The 14,883-nt window shown below is 45.7% G+C and overlaps 1 protein-coding gene across 1 annotated transcript in view; it reads right to left on the bottom strand.

Moving 5' to 3' along the window:
* The window catches only part of rev3l (REV3 like, DNA directed polymerase zeta catalytic subunit), a 102,945-nt gene extending 94,095 nt beyond the window's left edge, over positions 1 to 8,850 (bottom strand). Inside the window, 2 exon segments of the mRNA XM_034699313.1 lie at positions 8,111 to 8,158; positions 8,227 to 8,850. Of these exon segments, the coding sequence (XP_034555204.1) occupies positions 8,111 to 8,158; positions 8,227 to 8,365 (187 nt within the window). The 5' untranslated portion in view covers positions 8,366 to 8,850.
* Between the last annotated feature and the right edge of the window lie 6,033 nt (positions 8,851 to 14,883).

Here is a 14,883-nt window from a genome sequence, read left to right as displayed (position 1 = left end):
TGCTGTTGAGCAGGACACTAGATAACAGTGGCAGTAGAGCGAGTGGTCCGAGTGCTCTGCAGACATTAACACAGCAGCCTCAGAATGCTGCCTTGAAGGGTTCAGCCAGCACATTATTTGGTTGGTGACAGAAATACAGCCAGCAGCTACAGACGTTAGCATAAATCCTCTGGTCCCATCGGACTCAGTGTGAACTCAGGTGACAGAAAATGCTGTGGGGACAAGAGCTGCTGCAGTGCCAGGCCTGTGCCTGCGACAGTGACGCCTTCAGAAACCCACTGAGGAGCTGGAGGAGCTATTAAAGCCATCAATCAGACCGACAGCAGCAGCAAGGACACCGAGGCAGCTGCTGGGCTCGCACAGCTTCTTCAAGACAGAAGGAAATCCCCACCAACCACCGTGTTCTCATCCAGCCAGTACGGTCACTGACGGCCAGGCCGTCAGGGCTGCAGCTGGTCTACTCCTCTGATGGCAGCAGCTTCAGCAGGTTACTACAGTCTGCTCTTCTAAACTGCAGGATGAAGCTGCAGAGTATAGGTTTTATTCTGAAAATGAACCGGGTGTTTTCATTTTGTTTTGGTGAAACCTGACTTCCTGTCCCGCTCCATCTGCTCTGTTGAGATTGATGCGTCGTGCTCCGGCATCCGGCAAAAATAGAAGTCTTGTGTATCTGATCCGGAGGACTCTGACCTGCCGGATCAGAGACACAGCTGGAACGCAACGGAGTGGAGCCAGTGGAAGTTAACACATTGACCAGAATAGAAACCTATCAGATCTGGTGCTGTGAAGGATCGGAGACGGACCGAAAACAGATCTAGTGGAATTTGGCTGTAAGAGGCTCTGTGGCTTACTGTGTGAGAACCTGAGGGACCACGTTAGTGTGGGGACAATAGGTTCAGATCTGAGTGGGTCACAGAAAGATCAGTTTCTGCATTCCTTGACAGAAAAGGTTGATGAGAAATCTTCCTCCTAACACATTCTGACCTCCAGGTTCTCCTGAGCTCTCAGTGTACCCGTGCAGGCTGCAGAGTTACCTTCTGAACCCCCTGAAGACACGGGGCCTCCATCCCCACAGGCTTAGTGTGGAGCAGCCTTCAGTCTCTCTTTGATACACCCAGTTATCACTCTTCAGAGAAAACCAGACGCTCCATGAGGTGATCAGTAAAAAGTACAGAGTGTTAATCCAACCCTGAACGCCACATCAACAAGAAACAGGACTTTGACTTGATTCTAACATACTTAACAGCATCTGGAGCACAGTTAGAGGATGATAACTGAAGTCAGAGACAGAGAGAGAATAAACAGTTAAAGGGACAATGACCTCCTGCCTAATGAGCCACACAGTCCTTTAGAACCCGTCTGTTCTGCTGTTCATGGACGTGGAGGAATTCCTTCAGATGGCATTAAGGGTTCCCCCGGAGAGAGCTAACCCTGGAGGAGGGCAGGGGGAAGAGGCCCTCAGATTCAGTCCCCCCCCACCCCCCACCCCTTCTCCATTCGGGTCAATTGGTCATGCACTTCCTCTCTCTCCACTGTTACAAACACACCGAAGCACTCGAGTGCACATGTCTGAGTGAGGAACCAAAACAGCGTCCCCCCTGCTGTCAGTGCAACTGGGTGAGAAGATGGAGAGCAGTGGGGTCAGACCTCAGAGACTGTGAGAGCCCCTTTATGATCAGGCTGACATGAGATGGATCACATCCACTCTGTGTTTGAACCATAGGCTGCATAAAATATGGACGTAGTACCCACGACGTCACCCATCTGTTCCTGAGAGCTGTTTAGAAGCCAGTCGACAGCAGCAGCCATATTGGCAGAGTGTGACGTAGTGTGAGCCTCTTAGCCAACAGCTGTGTGTTCCCGACCGGGAGTCACGTCAGTCATCTCCTTATTTGGGCGAAACTGGTAATCTTAATATCTTCTGAACCGTCACGTTAGAAAAAAATTCACCCCCGTACAGTGTGTGCCTAAAGAGAGATTAGCTTCATAGGGCCAAGATGTTTTTTGAACCAGGCTGTAAACATGTTTATTAATGCTGTAAAGATCCTCTTTCTCCCATTCATGTCTATGTGGTTTCCTGTGTTCCTGCAGCCAGCCTCAAGTGGATTCTCAATGTATTGCAGTTTATAACAATTCTGCATGGGCTTCATCATTTCAGACCGGAGGTTGCCGCTTGGTTTGAACATGTACAAACACTCATTTGGGGGGGGCATTCATTGGCCTGCCTTTGCCTTCTGGTCTCCCCGGTTGGTTTTGGCCCTCCTCCAGCCGGCTGCGCCTACTTTGCCTGTGCCCGTGCGGCCTGCGGCGGGGGTTGGATTGGGGCATCACATGGTGCCGGGTTCCCCTCCCTGGCTGTGGGCTCCCTGCCTCCCTATGGATACTGGGGGGGATCTCGGGTCGGGTACTACGCCCTGCTGTGCGGCTGTGGACCTTGTCCATCGCGGGGTGGGGGGACTGGTGGGTGGGGCTGGGGGGTCGGGGACTGCTGGAGTGCCACTCCAGCAGCCCTGCCTCTTTTAACGCACTACACTAGAAAATAAATTAAAAAATAAATAAAAAATGTACAAACACAACGCAGGTGATGATGCAGGTGTGCTGCCATCATGTGATCTCAGGAGCAGACTGTGTTAATGTAAATATCACTGATAGGATTTTGACTGAGAGCTTCAGGACTTCATCACTCTGCCTTAAATATCACGATGCACTGCAAGATACAGAATCCCACTCCTGCATCATAACGGTTTCAGGTTACTGCTGACAGCCGGTCCTGCTGAGTACTCCCACTACGGCATACGTAACAATCCACACATAGAAGAGGTCTGTACTGTAGTCCAGGGGTTCCCCAATAGCTCTTTTAGGCCAACGTGAACCTGGTTGTAGTTTCGGGCTGGTGCTCGCGCTGGTTCAGAGCTGGATGAACTCGTGAACCAACACGGCGCCCGTCTGTTATTACGCCTGCTCGAGCCCGTGGAAGAGGCACGTCATGACGTCAGATTTACGTGACCGTTTGTCCCAGCAGTGCTAGCGTGAACTTTCCCTCACAACAACAACGATGACGGACAACAGCAGCTTGTCTCCTCAGCTGATCACTGCTTTGTCTTTGAATCCATTAGTCTCTGTTATTTGTTCACTGCAGGACGATGGAGGGAACACTTTAGGTTTGTTTTTTTTAAGTTATATTTTTGGGCTTTTTGCCTTTATTTGATAAGACAGCTGAAGAGAGACAGGAAATGTGGGGGGGGAGTGGGGAAAGACATGCAGGAAATGGTCACGGCCGGGAGTCGAACCGGCGAGCCCTGCAATGAGGACTGTACCCTCTGTAAGTGGGGCGCTTGGACAGCTAGGCCACCAGTGCCCCTGATTTGTGTTTTTGATCACGGCAACCCCACCCCCCCCACTTCGCCTCTGACGTAAGAGGTTCGCAGTTCGCGGTTCTAGACCAGCAAAGAGTTGGAGCCGCTATGGAGCCGGTTCAATCACAGTCGAAACACAAAAAAACAGTTCCCCATTGAGCACCGGCTCCAAATCGGCCCCGAAACTGCCTCTGTCGAAAAGGGGTAATAGTGTAGCTCGGGACCCCCATGAATGGGGGGGTTGTATGACGTCTTGAAGAATGTTTCTTTTTATGTTATTTACAATTATTTATTATTATCATCATTTTTTATTTTTGTTTATTACCTTTGTTTTCTTATGTTTATCTTCCTTTTTGTTTGTACTGTTAATTATTATTATTATTTCTTTATTATTATTATTATTATTAATATTATTATTATTATTATTATTATTATTAATATTGTAATTGTATTTTTATGTATTCATTTATGTTTTCTTCCCTTTGTTGGTTTTCTATTACTTATATATAATTTGTTAACTTGTGGTGAACAAAGAAATACTGAAAAATAAAATAGTTGAATGACAAAAGTGATCTAAAAATAGTATCTAACCTTGAAATAAAACCTTGAAAATATTAAATGTAATGAGTTTTCTGTCTTTCTTTTCTCCAGATGACTCCTAAGTTTAGAGTTAGTGAACAGTTCATTATCAAAAGCATCAGTAGCAGCAGGTTCATTCATAACAGCACAGGAAACACAGACACATGCTCATATAGGTAGGGTCATTTTCTGCAGACCAGCTAAATGAAGCCACATTAAATCACCTTGAGGGACAGTGGGGGTCCCGAGTCTTTGGCACCTATATTTTGGGGGTCGCAGGCTGAAAAGTTTGGGAACCCCTGCTGTAGCAAGTGAGGGATCCTGTATCTGCCGGGCCTCATGGAGATCTTTTTAGCTCAGAAGTTTGTTATTAGTGATCATAGTATGAAGTACTGCCCCCTCTCTGTACTCTATGTACAGTGAGCCTGCTACACAGGCACCGGATGCTAACAAAGAGAGAGGAGGAAAACAAGCAGGAAGCGTGGGATCGGATTACACACGGCTGATTGGTGGGAGTGTGCACAGCTCAGGTCAGAGGAGGACAGGGAATCCGGGGCCTGGGGTTGTAGGCAGGGCCACACGGTGCAGATGCTCTGCTGACCGCTTACACCAGGGTAAACACGCTGATGAGATAAAAGCGGACACACATTAAACAAAGCTGCTCATGAATTCCTCCCTGCAGGCTGGACAACAACAACACAATGAAGGCGAGGGGGGACGTGGACTCGTTCTGGGTTTGGTGAAGCCTGTTCCTGAGCTACAGAGAGAGAAAGAGATCCCTCTCTGCTCAGATCTGTTCCAGATGGTGATGTCATTTTATTTCTGGAAACGCAGAGCTGGCTCCGACTCCGGCTTGCCACAAGTGATACATTAACCGAGCGGGGGGAGAGTCAAACTGTGGAAATCTGCAGGGCACCCACCACAGCACACAGACTACAGACACACAGCTCAATCAGGACTGGAGCTACACGGAGGCTCTGCTCAGCCAACAATGCAGGCTGTGTGTGTGTGTGTGTGTGTGTGTGTGTGTGTGTGTGTGTGTGTGTGTGTGTGTGTGTGTGTGTGTGTGTGTGTGTGTGTGTGTGTGTGATATCAGTAAGAAGTTTTCTAACTCAAACTGTGTATTCTGCCACCTCCTCTTTGAAGGACTTGACAGTCTCTGGTCAGAGTTGAATCGGGGTAGTCCTGCTGATTGATGGACCTGCTCTGCTCTACAGTCTGAGCTCCACTACACCTCCATGCATGAAGGAAGTCTTTGCTGGTCTAGAACCGTGAACCGCTTACGTCAGGGGTGAGGGGCGGGGTTGATGTGATCAAAATCTAAACCCAAACGTGTTTCCCCCATTGTCCTGCAGCGAACAAAAGCTAATAAACATAAATAAATAATAATAATAATAATACTAAATATTTTTATTTTGGAGCCGGAGCCAGCGCTCAATTGAGAAGCATTTTTTCCGTGTTTCATATTTTGATACTGGAGGTTGCCCCTTGTATCTGTCACTAAATATCAGTCATGAAAATCTAAAGCATAACCTGATTACATCCCAAACAACCCATCTAAAGCAGGCTAAGATAACCAATGGATGTTATTACTTTTAAATTGTTGTCTTATCAAATGCAAAACAACAACATCAACAACTACAACTACACTGACTCCCCATAAAATCTAGACTAGAATTTAAAATCCTTCTTCTGACCTCCAAAGCTCTTAATGATCAGACACCTTCATATCTTAAAGAGCTCATAGTGCCCTATTACCCCTCTAGAACACTACGCTCCCAACATGCAGGCCTGCTGGTCCTACCTAAAGTCTCTAAAAGTAGTATGGGAGGTAGAGCCTTCAGTTATCAGGCCCCTCTCCTTTGGAATCATCTACCAGTCAGGGTCCGGGAGGCAGACACCCTCTCTACTTTTAAGAGTAGGCTTCAAACTTTCCTTTTTGATAAAGCTTATAGTTAGAGCTGGATCAGGCTTGGACCAGGTCTTAGTTATGCTGCTATAGGCTGAGACTGCCGGGGGAACTGACACACTGGGATCCTATCTCACCCCCTTCCCTCCCAAACCCCTCATCACTTACTTTAACTCTCCCTGTCCCGTTAAAGTTACTAACCATAGACCTTTCTGGAGTCCCTGGGCTCCCTTGTCTCATAGGTTCCTCTGAGCTGTCGTAGACGTCCTCCTGCTGTGGACGTTCCAGACTCCACCGCTCCCTCTCTCTCTTACTCCCCTCTATCCCTCTTTCCAGACCCAACTGGGTCGAGGCAGATGGCTGTCTAACATGAGTCTGGTTCTGCTCGAGGTTTCTGCCTGTTAAAGGAAGTTTGTCCTCTCCACTGTAACTAGCTAAATACTGTGAGGTGCAATGCTCATGGTGGATTAAGGTGGGGTCAGACTGAGTCTTATCCTGTCTTGGTGTTGGGTCTCTGTTCATAATTTGACATAGAGTGGTCTAGACCTGCTCTGTTTGTAAAAGAGTCATCAGATAACGTTTGTATCGGTTTGGCGCTATACAAATAAAGATTGATTGATTGATTGATTGATTGATTGATTGATTGATTGATTGACAACATCATCATCAACAACAAGGTGATCTCAGCTGACCAGCTCTCCAGTTATCGGCCTCACCTGCAGGAGAACTGATATTGGTCAACCGCACTAACGGTGAGCCCATATCCATCAAACACTCTTCATGTTTCAGACTTCCAAACCCTGAGGAGGATCTTCATGTGTCTGACGTTCAGCTGGAGATCAAACCTGCTGCTCAGGTGAGTGCACCTCTCTACAGAGGTGTGTCTCATTACTGTTATTCACTCACTCCTTATGAAGCTCACATGGGTATACAGCACCTCGTACCTGATAGCAACGCTGTGCTGGAGTCAGTAACCTTCTCTTCAACATACACTGAGAGCCAGCAGCACTGTGCTGCAGTGTGAGCAGCTCCTTCTCTCAGCTGAACCGCATGTGAACGTGCAGCTTTATGACACCCTCACCCTGACCCTCTGTCCTTCATCTCTCTGCTCCACATCCTCTCATCCTCACTGAGGTGCATCCTGTTGGACGCTGCACCGGAGCCCTGGCACAGCCTGAGGTACAAGTTTAGCTCCTACCGCCCCCCCCCTTAGGGAACTCACCCTGCTAAGAATACCCCGTCACTGTACTGCAATGGTGTTTTCAGCTGTCAGGGGGCTGTGGAGCGGGTACAGCAGAGCCACCAGAGGACTGAGCCGGGTGATGATGCTGAGCTATTGTTCAGGAAATGGTTCTATTGTTTGTGGCGCAGGATTAAGGTACCCGGGGTGCTCAGCTCTGAAGGGTTTAATACAGAGGGGTAGATCTGATCTACAGTCAGCCCCTCCTTTTTACTGCTACACCGTGTGTGTGTGTGTGTGTGTGTGTGTGTGTGTGTGTGTGTGTGTGTGTGTGTGTGTGTGTGTGTGTGTGTGTGTCTCATATCAGGACTCCTTCCTCCTGTGAGCTCCTAACATCAGTATTCAGTCAGTGTTCATCCATCAGGTCTCCATCTCTGCTTCATGCTGCATGCTAATGTGCTGTCACACGGTCTCTATGGAGCACATGGAAGGAAAACCTGTCCCCCTTTGGTAGTCCTCTAGCTGCTAATAACGACTGCACTCGGTTCTGACATGTGAACTGGTCTTAACTCGTGTTCTTAATATACGGTAGTGTTCCTGTGTGTGCACACTCCACAGGTCGCTGCAGACCCGATGGAACCACCTTAAAAGGTAAGGCTGTCACTGAAGCCACATGTGGCAGCTGCTGCAGGCACAAGGCGAGCCCTGGAGTCCTGGATCCAGAGGTGTCCCCCTCCAGCAGCAGCATGCCATGGTGGAGCAGAGGGAGCGAAAACAAAGCCGCGAGAGGAGGAGGGGGGAGGAAGAGCAGGACTCCCTCCGCTGCATGAGGCTGCCTGCATGCTAAACACATCAGTGTAACATGTCAACACCTGAAACACCTTCCTGTGGTCCCTCTGCAGGGCTCACAGACCAGGCTCCTCCACACACACATACACACACAGACCAGGTTCCTCCAAACACACAGACCAGGTTCCTCCAAACACACAGACCAGGTTCCTCCAAACACACAGACCAGGTTCCTCCAAACACACAGACCAGGTTCCTCCAAACACACACAGACCAGGTTCCTCCAAAGACACAGACCCGGTTCCTCCGACCCGCAGAGCACCGCCTCGCATGCCGCGTGGTTCGCTGCAAGAGAACCAGCCTCCATTAGAGTCCATAATACCGACCCAACACAGACCCCAGAGTTCACTAACCTGCAGGTGTTGCTCCAAAGATCCGCACCACCGGGACTCTCTTCACGTCGCTCTCCCTGAAGTCCGAGTGGCACACGTCCAGGTCTTTGATGGGACTTGCCAGATAGAAGTCTGCGGTGACGATCCGCACGGAAAACATGACTGCCGCGTCCGTGAGAAGCGGCCAGGCGACGAAGAAAAGCCTAAAGAACTCCTGCAACCAGTCCTGGAGACAGGGGGACCTCGGCGGAGAGTCCAAACCAGTCCAGGAGGCAGCTGTCACGACGGTGAAACCCCGTCAAAGCAGCGGGAGAGCCCGGGGAAGACACGCGAACACAGCTCGGTGCCGCTCCGCCGCTGAGGCTCCGCGGAGCTACACTGGACGGCGGCGGGGAACGGACGGACTCTCTGCGGCTGGTGGATCCATGCCGAGCTGGATTAGAACCTCTCCTCTTCTTCTTCGTCTTTGTTGTCAGTCAGGAAGACGGGTCCTCGGCTTCCTGGTATGTTATCTTTCCAGATCACGTCTCAGAACTAGTCCCAGCCGGTCCCGTGTTCTCAGACAGCCCTCTGAGTCCAGATCCTTCTTCCATAACAGGCTAACCGCTAATCTGCTGCTGCTGCTAAGAGAGGAGGTTAGCTGCCCGGCGTTAGCATGCACAACACTTCCGCCCGCGCTTTTCAGAATAAAAGCACAGTCAAAGGTTGAACAGTGGAGTCTATCCAAACATAGTTAAAAAGAAAGAAAGATTGATTTGATAAAACAGCCAATCTTTAAGGGTTCTAAAGCTGAGTTGCTTTTTCAGGTGACTGTGTAACCAGCTAACAAAGCTAGCTACCAGGGTATTATACCCAGTGGTGGACGAAGTACACAGCTTCATCACTTAAGTCAAATATAGATCCTCCAGGTCAAATATTATAAAAATGCTGAAGTATTCAAAGTACTTCTTAAAAAATCTCTAAACGTTGTTTTTTCACATGACATACATTCAGTCAAGAATACATAGGAGTACATTCTGTTACATCATGTTTATTTATAAACCATTACTGGAAATCTCTAAAAACTATACCATGGAATAAAAACAGACACTAAGTTACTCCAAGCACAGACACCTTAGTTTGAAATGTTCATCTGGAGTTAAACAAACTTTATGTATCAATCAATCAATCAATCAATCAATCTTTATTTGTATAGCGCCAAATCACAACAAGCGTTATCTGAAGACTCTTTTACAAACAGAGCAGGTCTAGACCACTCTATGTCAAATTATGAACAGAGACCCAACACCAAGACAGGATAAGACTCAGTCTGACCCCACCTTAATCCACCATGAGCATTGCACCTCACAGTATTTAGCTAGTTACAGTGGAGAGGACAAACTTCCTTTAACAGGCAGAAACCTCGAGCAGAACCAGACTCATGTTAGACAGCCATCTGCCTCGACTGAGTTGGGTCTGGAAAGACAGATAGAGGGGAGTAAGAGAGAGAAGTGATAGTGATGAGACGAGTCGTAGAAGCTGTTGCCGCTGGAGTCCAGCACGTCCGTATCAGCTGGAGTCCAGATCGTCCACAGCAGGAGGACATCTACGGCAGCTCAGAGGAACCTACGAGACAAGGGAGCTCAGGGACTCCAGAAAGGTCTATGGTTAGTAACTTTAATGGGACAGGCAGAGTTAAAGTAAGTGATGAGGGGGTTGGGGGGAAGGGGGTGAGATAGGATCCCAGTGTGTCAGTGTGCCAGTTCCCCCGGCAGTCTAGGCCTATAGCAGTATGACAAAAGCTGGTCCAAGCCTGATCCAGCTCTAACTATAAGCTTTGTCAAAAAGGAAAGTTTTAAGCCTACTCTTAAAAGTGGAGAGGGTGTCTGCCTCCCGCACCCTGACTGGTAGATGGTTCCAAAGGAGAGGGGCCTGATAACTGAAGGTTCTACCTCCCATACTACTTTTAGAGATTTTAGGTACAACTAGCAGGCCTGCATGTTGGGAGCGTAGAGTTCTAGAGGGGTAATAGGGCACTATGAGCTCTTTAAGATACGAGGGTGTCTGATTTTTAAGGGCTTTGTAGGTTAAAAGAAGGATTTTAAATTCTATTCTACATTTTATTGGGAGTCAGTGTAGAGAAGCTAACACTGGAGAGATGTGCTCTCTCTTCCTAGTTCTAGTCACTACTTGAGCTGCAGCGTTTTGAACTAGCTGAAGAATCTTTAGAGACTTATTGGGGCAGCCTGATAAGAGGGAGTTACAGTAATCTAACCTGGAGGTAACAAATGCATGGACTAGTTTTTCTGCGTCGCTCTGAGATAGGATGTGTCTAATTTTAGAAATATTGCGCAAGTGAAAATAGGCTGACCTTGAGATTTGCACGTAGCTCAACACGCTCTCTCAGGTTGGACAGTGAATGTTTGTTTGTTTGGGCAGAAACAGGGAGAACGTTTCAAACCATACATATCATTCTTCATTTCAAAAACCTCTAACACGGGCTGAAGATATGACCATGGGTGCTCAGGTGGAGAGTTATAGCCATCATCATTACCACCTCTACATGAACTGCCTGATCTGAGTGATGCTCTGTGTTTGATATACACGTACGACTAAACCACTGAGACAAACAGAACTACACAAATACAGTTCACTGTCTTAGGATCAGATTTCAGAGAAGAGAAGGAGATTCATGAGCTGAGAGTAACTAGAGCACTGATAGAAATATAGAGGAGTCAAAAGTACAATAATTGTCTTCTGAATGTAGTGGAGTAAAAGTAATAAGTGCCCCCAAAATAATACTCAAGTAAAGTACAGATACTAAAAACATAATCATGACTCAAGTAAATTGAATTTGTTACTGTCCACCACTGATTATACCACTGAAGAATAACAGTTAGCTACTTTACATTGTGGCGTCTCTTCAGACTATTTACCAACACTAAGAGCTGAATGAACCGTATGATTTATAGAGAAGTGCTTTAAATTGAATCAAATAATTTGACATTAATATAGCAGTAATATACTGAATCATCCTTTGTGATATTTTCAAACTAATAGCACAGCCTAACCCTTTTCCTCTTGTTCTGAGGTCATTAGGACAAATATTCTTCTTCAAACAAAAACTCTGGTAGTGAAGTGGTGGGGACTAATACCCCTGGCAGCACCCTGTTCATAGCGTACTTCATTCTTATGAAATGTAAAACAGAACTAACCTTACCTAGAACTGAGATAAAACAAGACCAGAGACGACAAGATGTCGTTAAGCTACGTAACGCTTCTTTAGTGACATCACGTGAATTTTACTTTCATGTCAAAGTTTGTAAAGGTATACATTTTCCAGCAGGGAATTAAGAGTTGTTAAATTCATGTGTGAACATTCTTCTTGGACTTTCAATCTGTATTGTGGCGATTTAAAAAGTTTCATTAATAACAGCAACACTTAATGCAAAGCTGTAATTTGTGAATATGAGAAGTAAACGTCCCCTGGCTGCCTCTGACTGATTTTTAAAATGGTTTTATTAGACAGTTCAAAACATCTTAAAGTCCACATCGACAGTTCAAAGCAGTGTGTTGGTTTGAGAATCAAGTGAATTTGATGAAATGCTCTTTCTGATCTTGAATTTTAGATTTATTATTAAATAAATTATGCACTGCTACAGCGGTGTGGTCTGAAACAATGACTTAGGCCAGGGGTTCCCAAACTTTTCAGCCCGCGACCCCCAAAATATAAGTGCCAAAGACTCCCACTGTCCCTCAGAGTGATTTAATGTGGCTTCATTTAGCTGGTCTGCAGAAAATGACCCTACCTATATGAGCATGTGTCTGTGTTTCCTGTGCTGTTATGAATGAACCTGCTGCTACTGATGCTTTAGATAATGAACTGTTCACTAACCCTAAACTTAAATGTCATCTGGAGAAAAAAAAGACAGAAACTCATAACAGTTTATATTTTCAGGGTTCTATTTCAAGCTTAGCTACTATTTTTGTCCATATTTTTAGATAACTTTTGTCATTCAACTTTTTTATTGCATTTTTTCAGTACTTCTTTGTTCACCACAAGTTAACAAATTATATATAAGCAACACAAAACCAACAAAGAGAAGAAAAAAAAACAACTAAAAAAATACAACAATAATAATAATAATAATAGTAATAATAATAATAATAATAATAATAGTAATAATAGTAATAATAATAATAATAATAATAATAATAATAATAGTAATAATAATAATAATTATAAAGAAATAATAATAATAAAGAAATAATAATAAGTAACAGTACAAACAAAAAAGGAAGATAAAAATAAGAAAACAAAGGTAATAAACAAAAATAAACAATAATAATAATAATACATATTTTTAGATAACTTAAAAATAATCATTCTGAAACACATCTCCCGACCCCCACTTTGGGAACCCCTGACTTAGAGGGAGGACTTTAGAGAGTCAGATACAGGGTTTATAAAATTACAAGTACAAATGTCCAACCAGTGTCAGTGTGGTGGGAAGTCATTCTGAGGTAGCTGGTTAATGTGACAGCATTTACACTGTCTTTCTCTGTTTCATACAGGTCCTGTATATGTGGAACTATTGTTCCCCACAACTGTAAGGCGTGTGACTAGTCACACCATGTCAACCTGATCCAGGCGACAGGTCTGTGGTGGTTCTCTCTCTCCTGAATAGAGCTCCGTCTAACACGCTGAAACCAAGCACACAAACATTTTTAGACTCCCCACAAAATCAGTATTTAAAGTCTGTTTTAATGAGAGTTCGGTGCACGGGCATGCAAAACAATCAGGCAGAGGTATCCAAAACGACAGACAAAATCAGTCCAAATACACACAACACAGGTCAACTATGATGACACACAAGGAGAGCACAGAGTTCAAAACTCCTCAAGTATGAAATGAAATGGTTAGACTTTATTTATAAATATGTGTATAAGAATACTTCTATTCAAAAACAATCTAACATGATGTTCCTCATGCTATATAAAGCCAGGGCAGACAGCTCCTCAGTATCAGAAGTGTCCACTAGACTGCACTGAATGCTGGATGCTGATCCTGTGGTGTACTTTTGATCTGTTGAAACCTGCACAGAGAGATGGGATCATACTCATGTAACATAACAGCAGTGTTACTCTCAGATCAGCTAACTGATGGAGGATGTGTGTTTGGGGGAGAAAGAGCCTCATTCTTAAATGCTAACACCAACAATATAGGAATATTCGGTCTTTGTGATGTGCTTCAGTGTGATAGCTGGGTAATAATTGATAATAAAAGTACAAACATCAACTAAACCACAACCACATTTCAGTAAACACAGCCTTCTTTTCACACTGACGCCTCTGGTGGACTCTTATTTTGTAACTAAATGCAGCTGGAGAGGGAAACAGGAAACAGTATTATGGTGCTGTATAAGAAGCCTGACGATATTTCACTTCATCAGCGGGTGCAGCATCAAAACAAGTCCAGACACAGAGCAGAGAGCTGGGAAGCACCACCTTCCCTGAAGGTTCAACCCCCTTCTCATTGGCTGATAGGTGTGTGGTGTATTGGGTCTGATGTCAGGTCACTAACAGGTACGCTCTGAGACTACAGAGGAACACTAACAGAGAAACATATTAGACATGAGGATGAGTTTGAATGTTTAATATCCACAGTGGTTGTGGCAATATTTTATGAGGGTAGATCTGAGCTCAGGTATTCACATTAATAATGTAAACAGTAGGAGAGAGTCTCAGGTGAAGACTTTCAATAACCCAAATTAAAACATCAAATAAAACTTCAAGCGTTGTATTTTTTTTTCTCATACTGAGGATATGACAGGAACACCACTGACACTGATTCCCCCACTTCAATGTCAGCGTTAATGATGACAGTTAAAACGAGCAAGAACATAAGATAATCAATAATCAGATTCCCTTACTCCAGGAGCACAGCACAGCAGCTGAGCTCTGATGGTCTTAACAGTCATACCATGGTTTAAAGCTCCTGTGAAGAAGTTTCTGTTTGTGTTGATTTTGGTGCCCCCTCTGGACAAAATGTACAGCGCTTCTTTTGCATCATCTTGTCCTGTACATTTAAAAGTTGTGTTTTCTGCTGCTGTCTCTCAACAATGAAATAATCCATCCATCCATCCATTCATCCATCCATCCATCCATCCATCCATCCATCCATCCATTCATCCATCCATCCATCCATCCATCCATCCATCCATCCATCCATCCATTCATCCATCCATCCATCCATCCATCCATCTTCCTCTGCTTATCCGTGTCAGGGTTCGCGGGGGCAGCAGCCTCAACAGGGAAGCCCAGACACTCCTCTCCCGGCCCCTTCCACCAGCTCTTCAGGGAGGATACTGAGGCATTCCCAAGTCAGCTGAGAGATATAATCCTGCCAGGGTATCCTGGGTCTTCCCCGTGTCCTGAGTCCCCTCCATGGGTCTCCACCTTAATGTGGTGGAGGGCTTTGAGTGCCCTAATGATCCTAGGAGCTATGTTGTCGGGGACAATTGCCCATGGTAGGGCAAACAGGTCCTAGCTGAGGGGACAGACAAAGTGCAGCCCCCAGACACCTGATGATAAGTAACAACAGGGACAAGTGTACCCTGTCCGGAGGGCCACTGGAGCCCCACCCTGGAGCAAGGCTTGGGGTTTGGGCCCGCAGGCGAGCGCCTGGTGGCTGGGCCT

Source organism: Notolabrus celidotus, chromosome 13 (genome assembly GCF_009762535.1).
Source record: "Notolabrus celidotus isolate fNotCel1 chromosome 13, fNotCel1.pri, whole genome shotgun sequence".
Classification (NCBI taxonomy): domain Eukaryota; kingdom Metazoa; phylum Chordata; class Actinopteri; order Labriformes; family Labridae; genus Notolabrus; species Notolabrus celidotus.
This window is presented reverse-complemented; position numbering and strand designations above follow the sequence as displayed.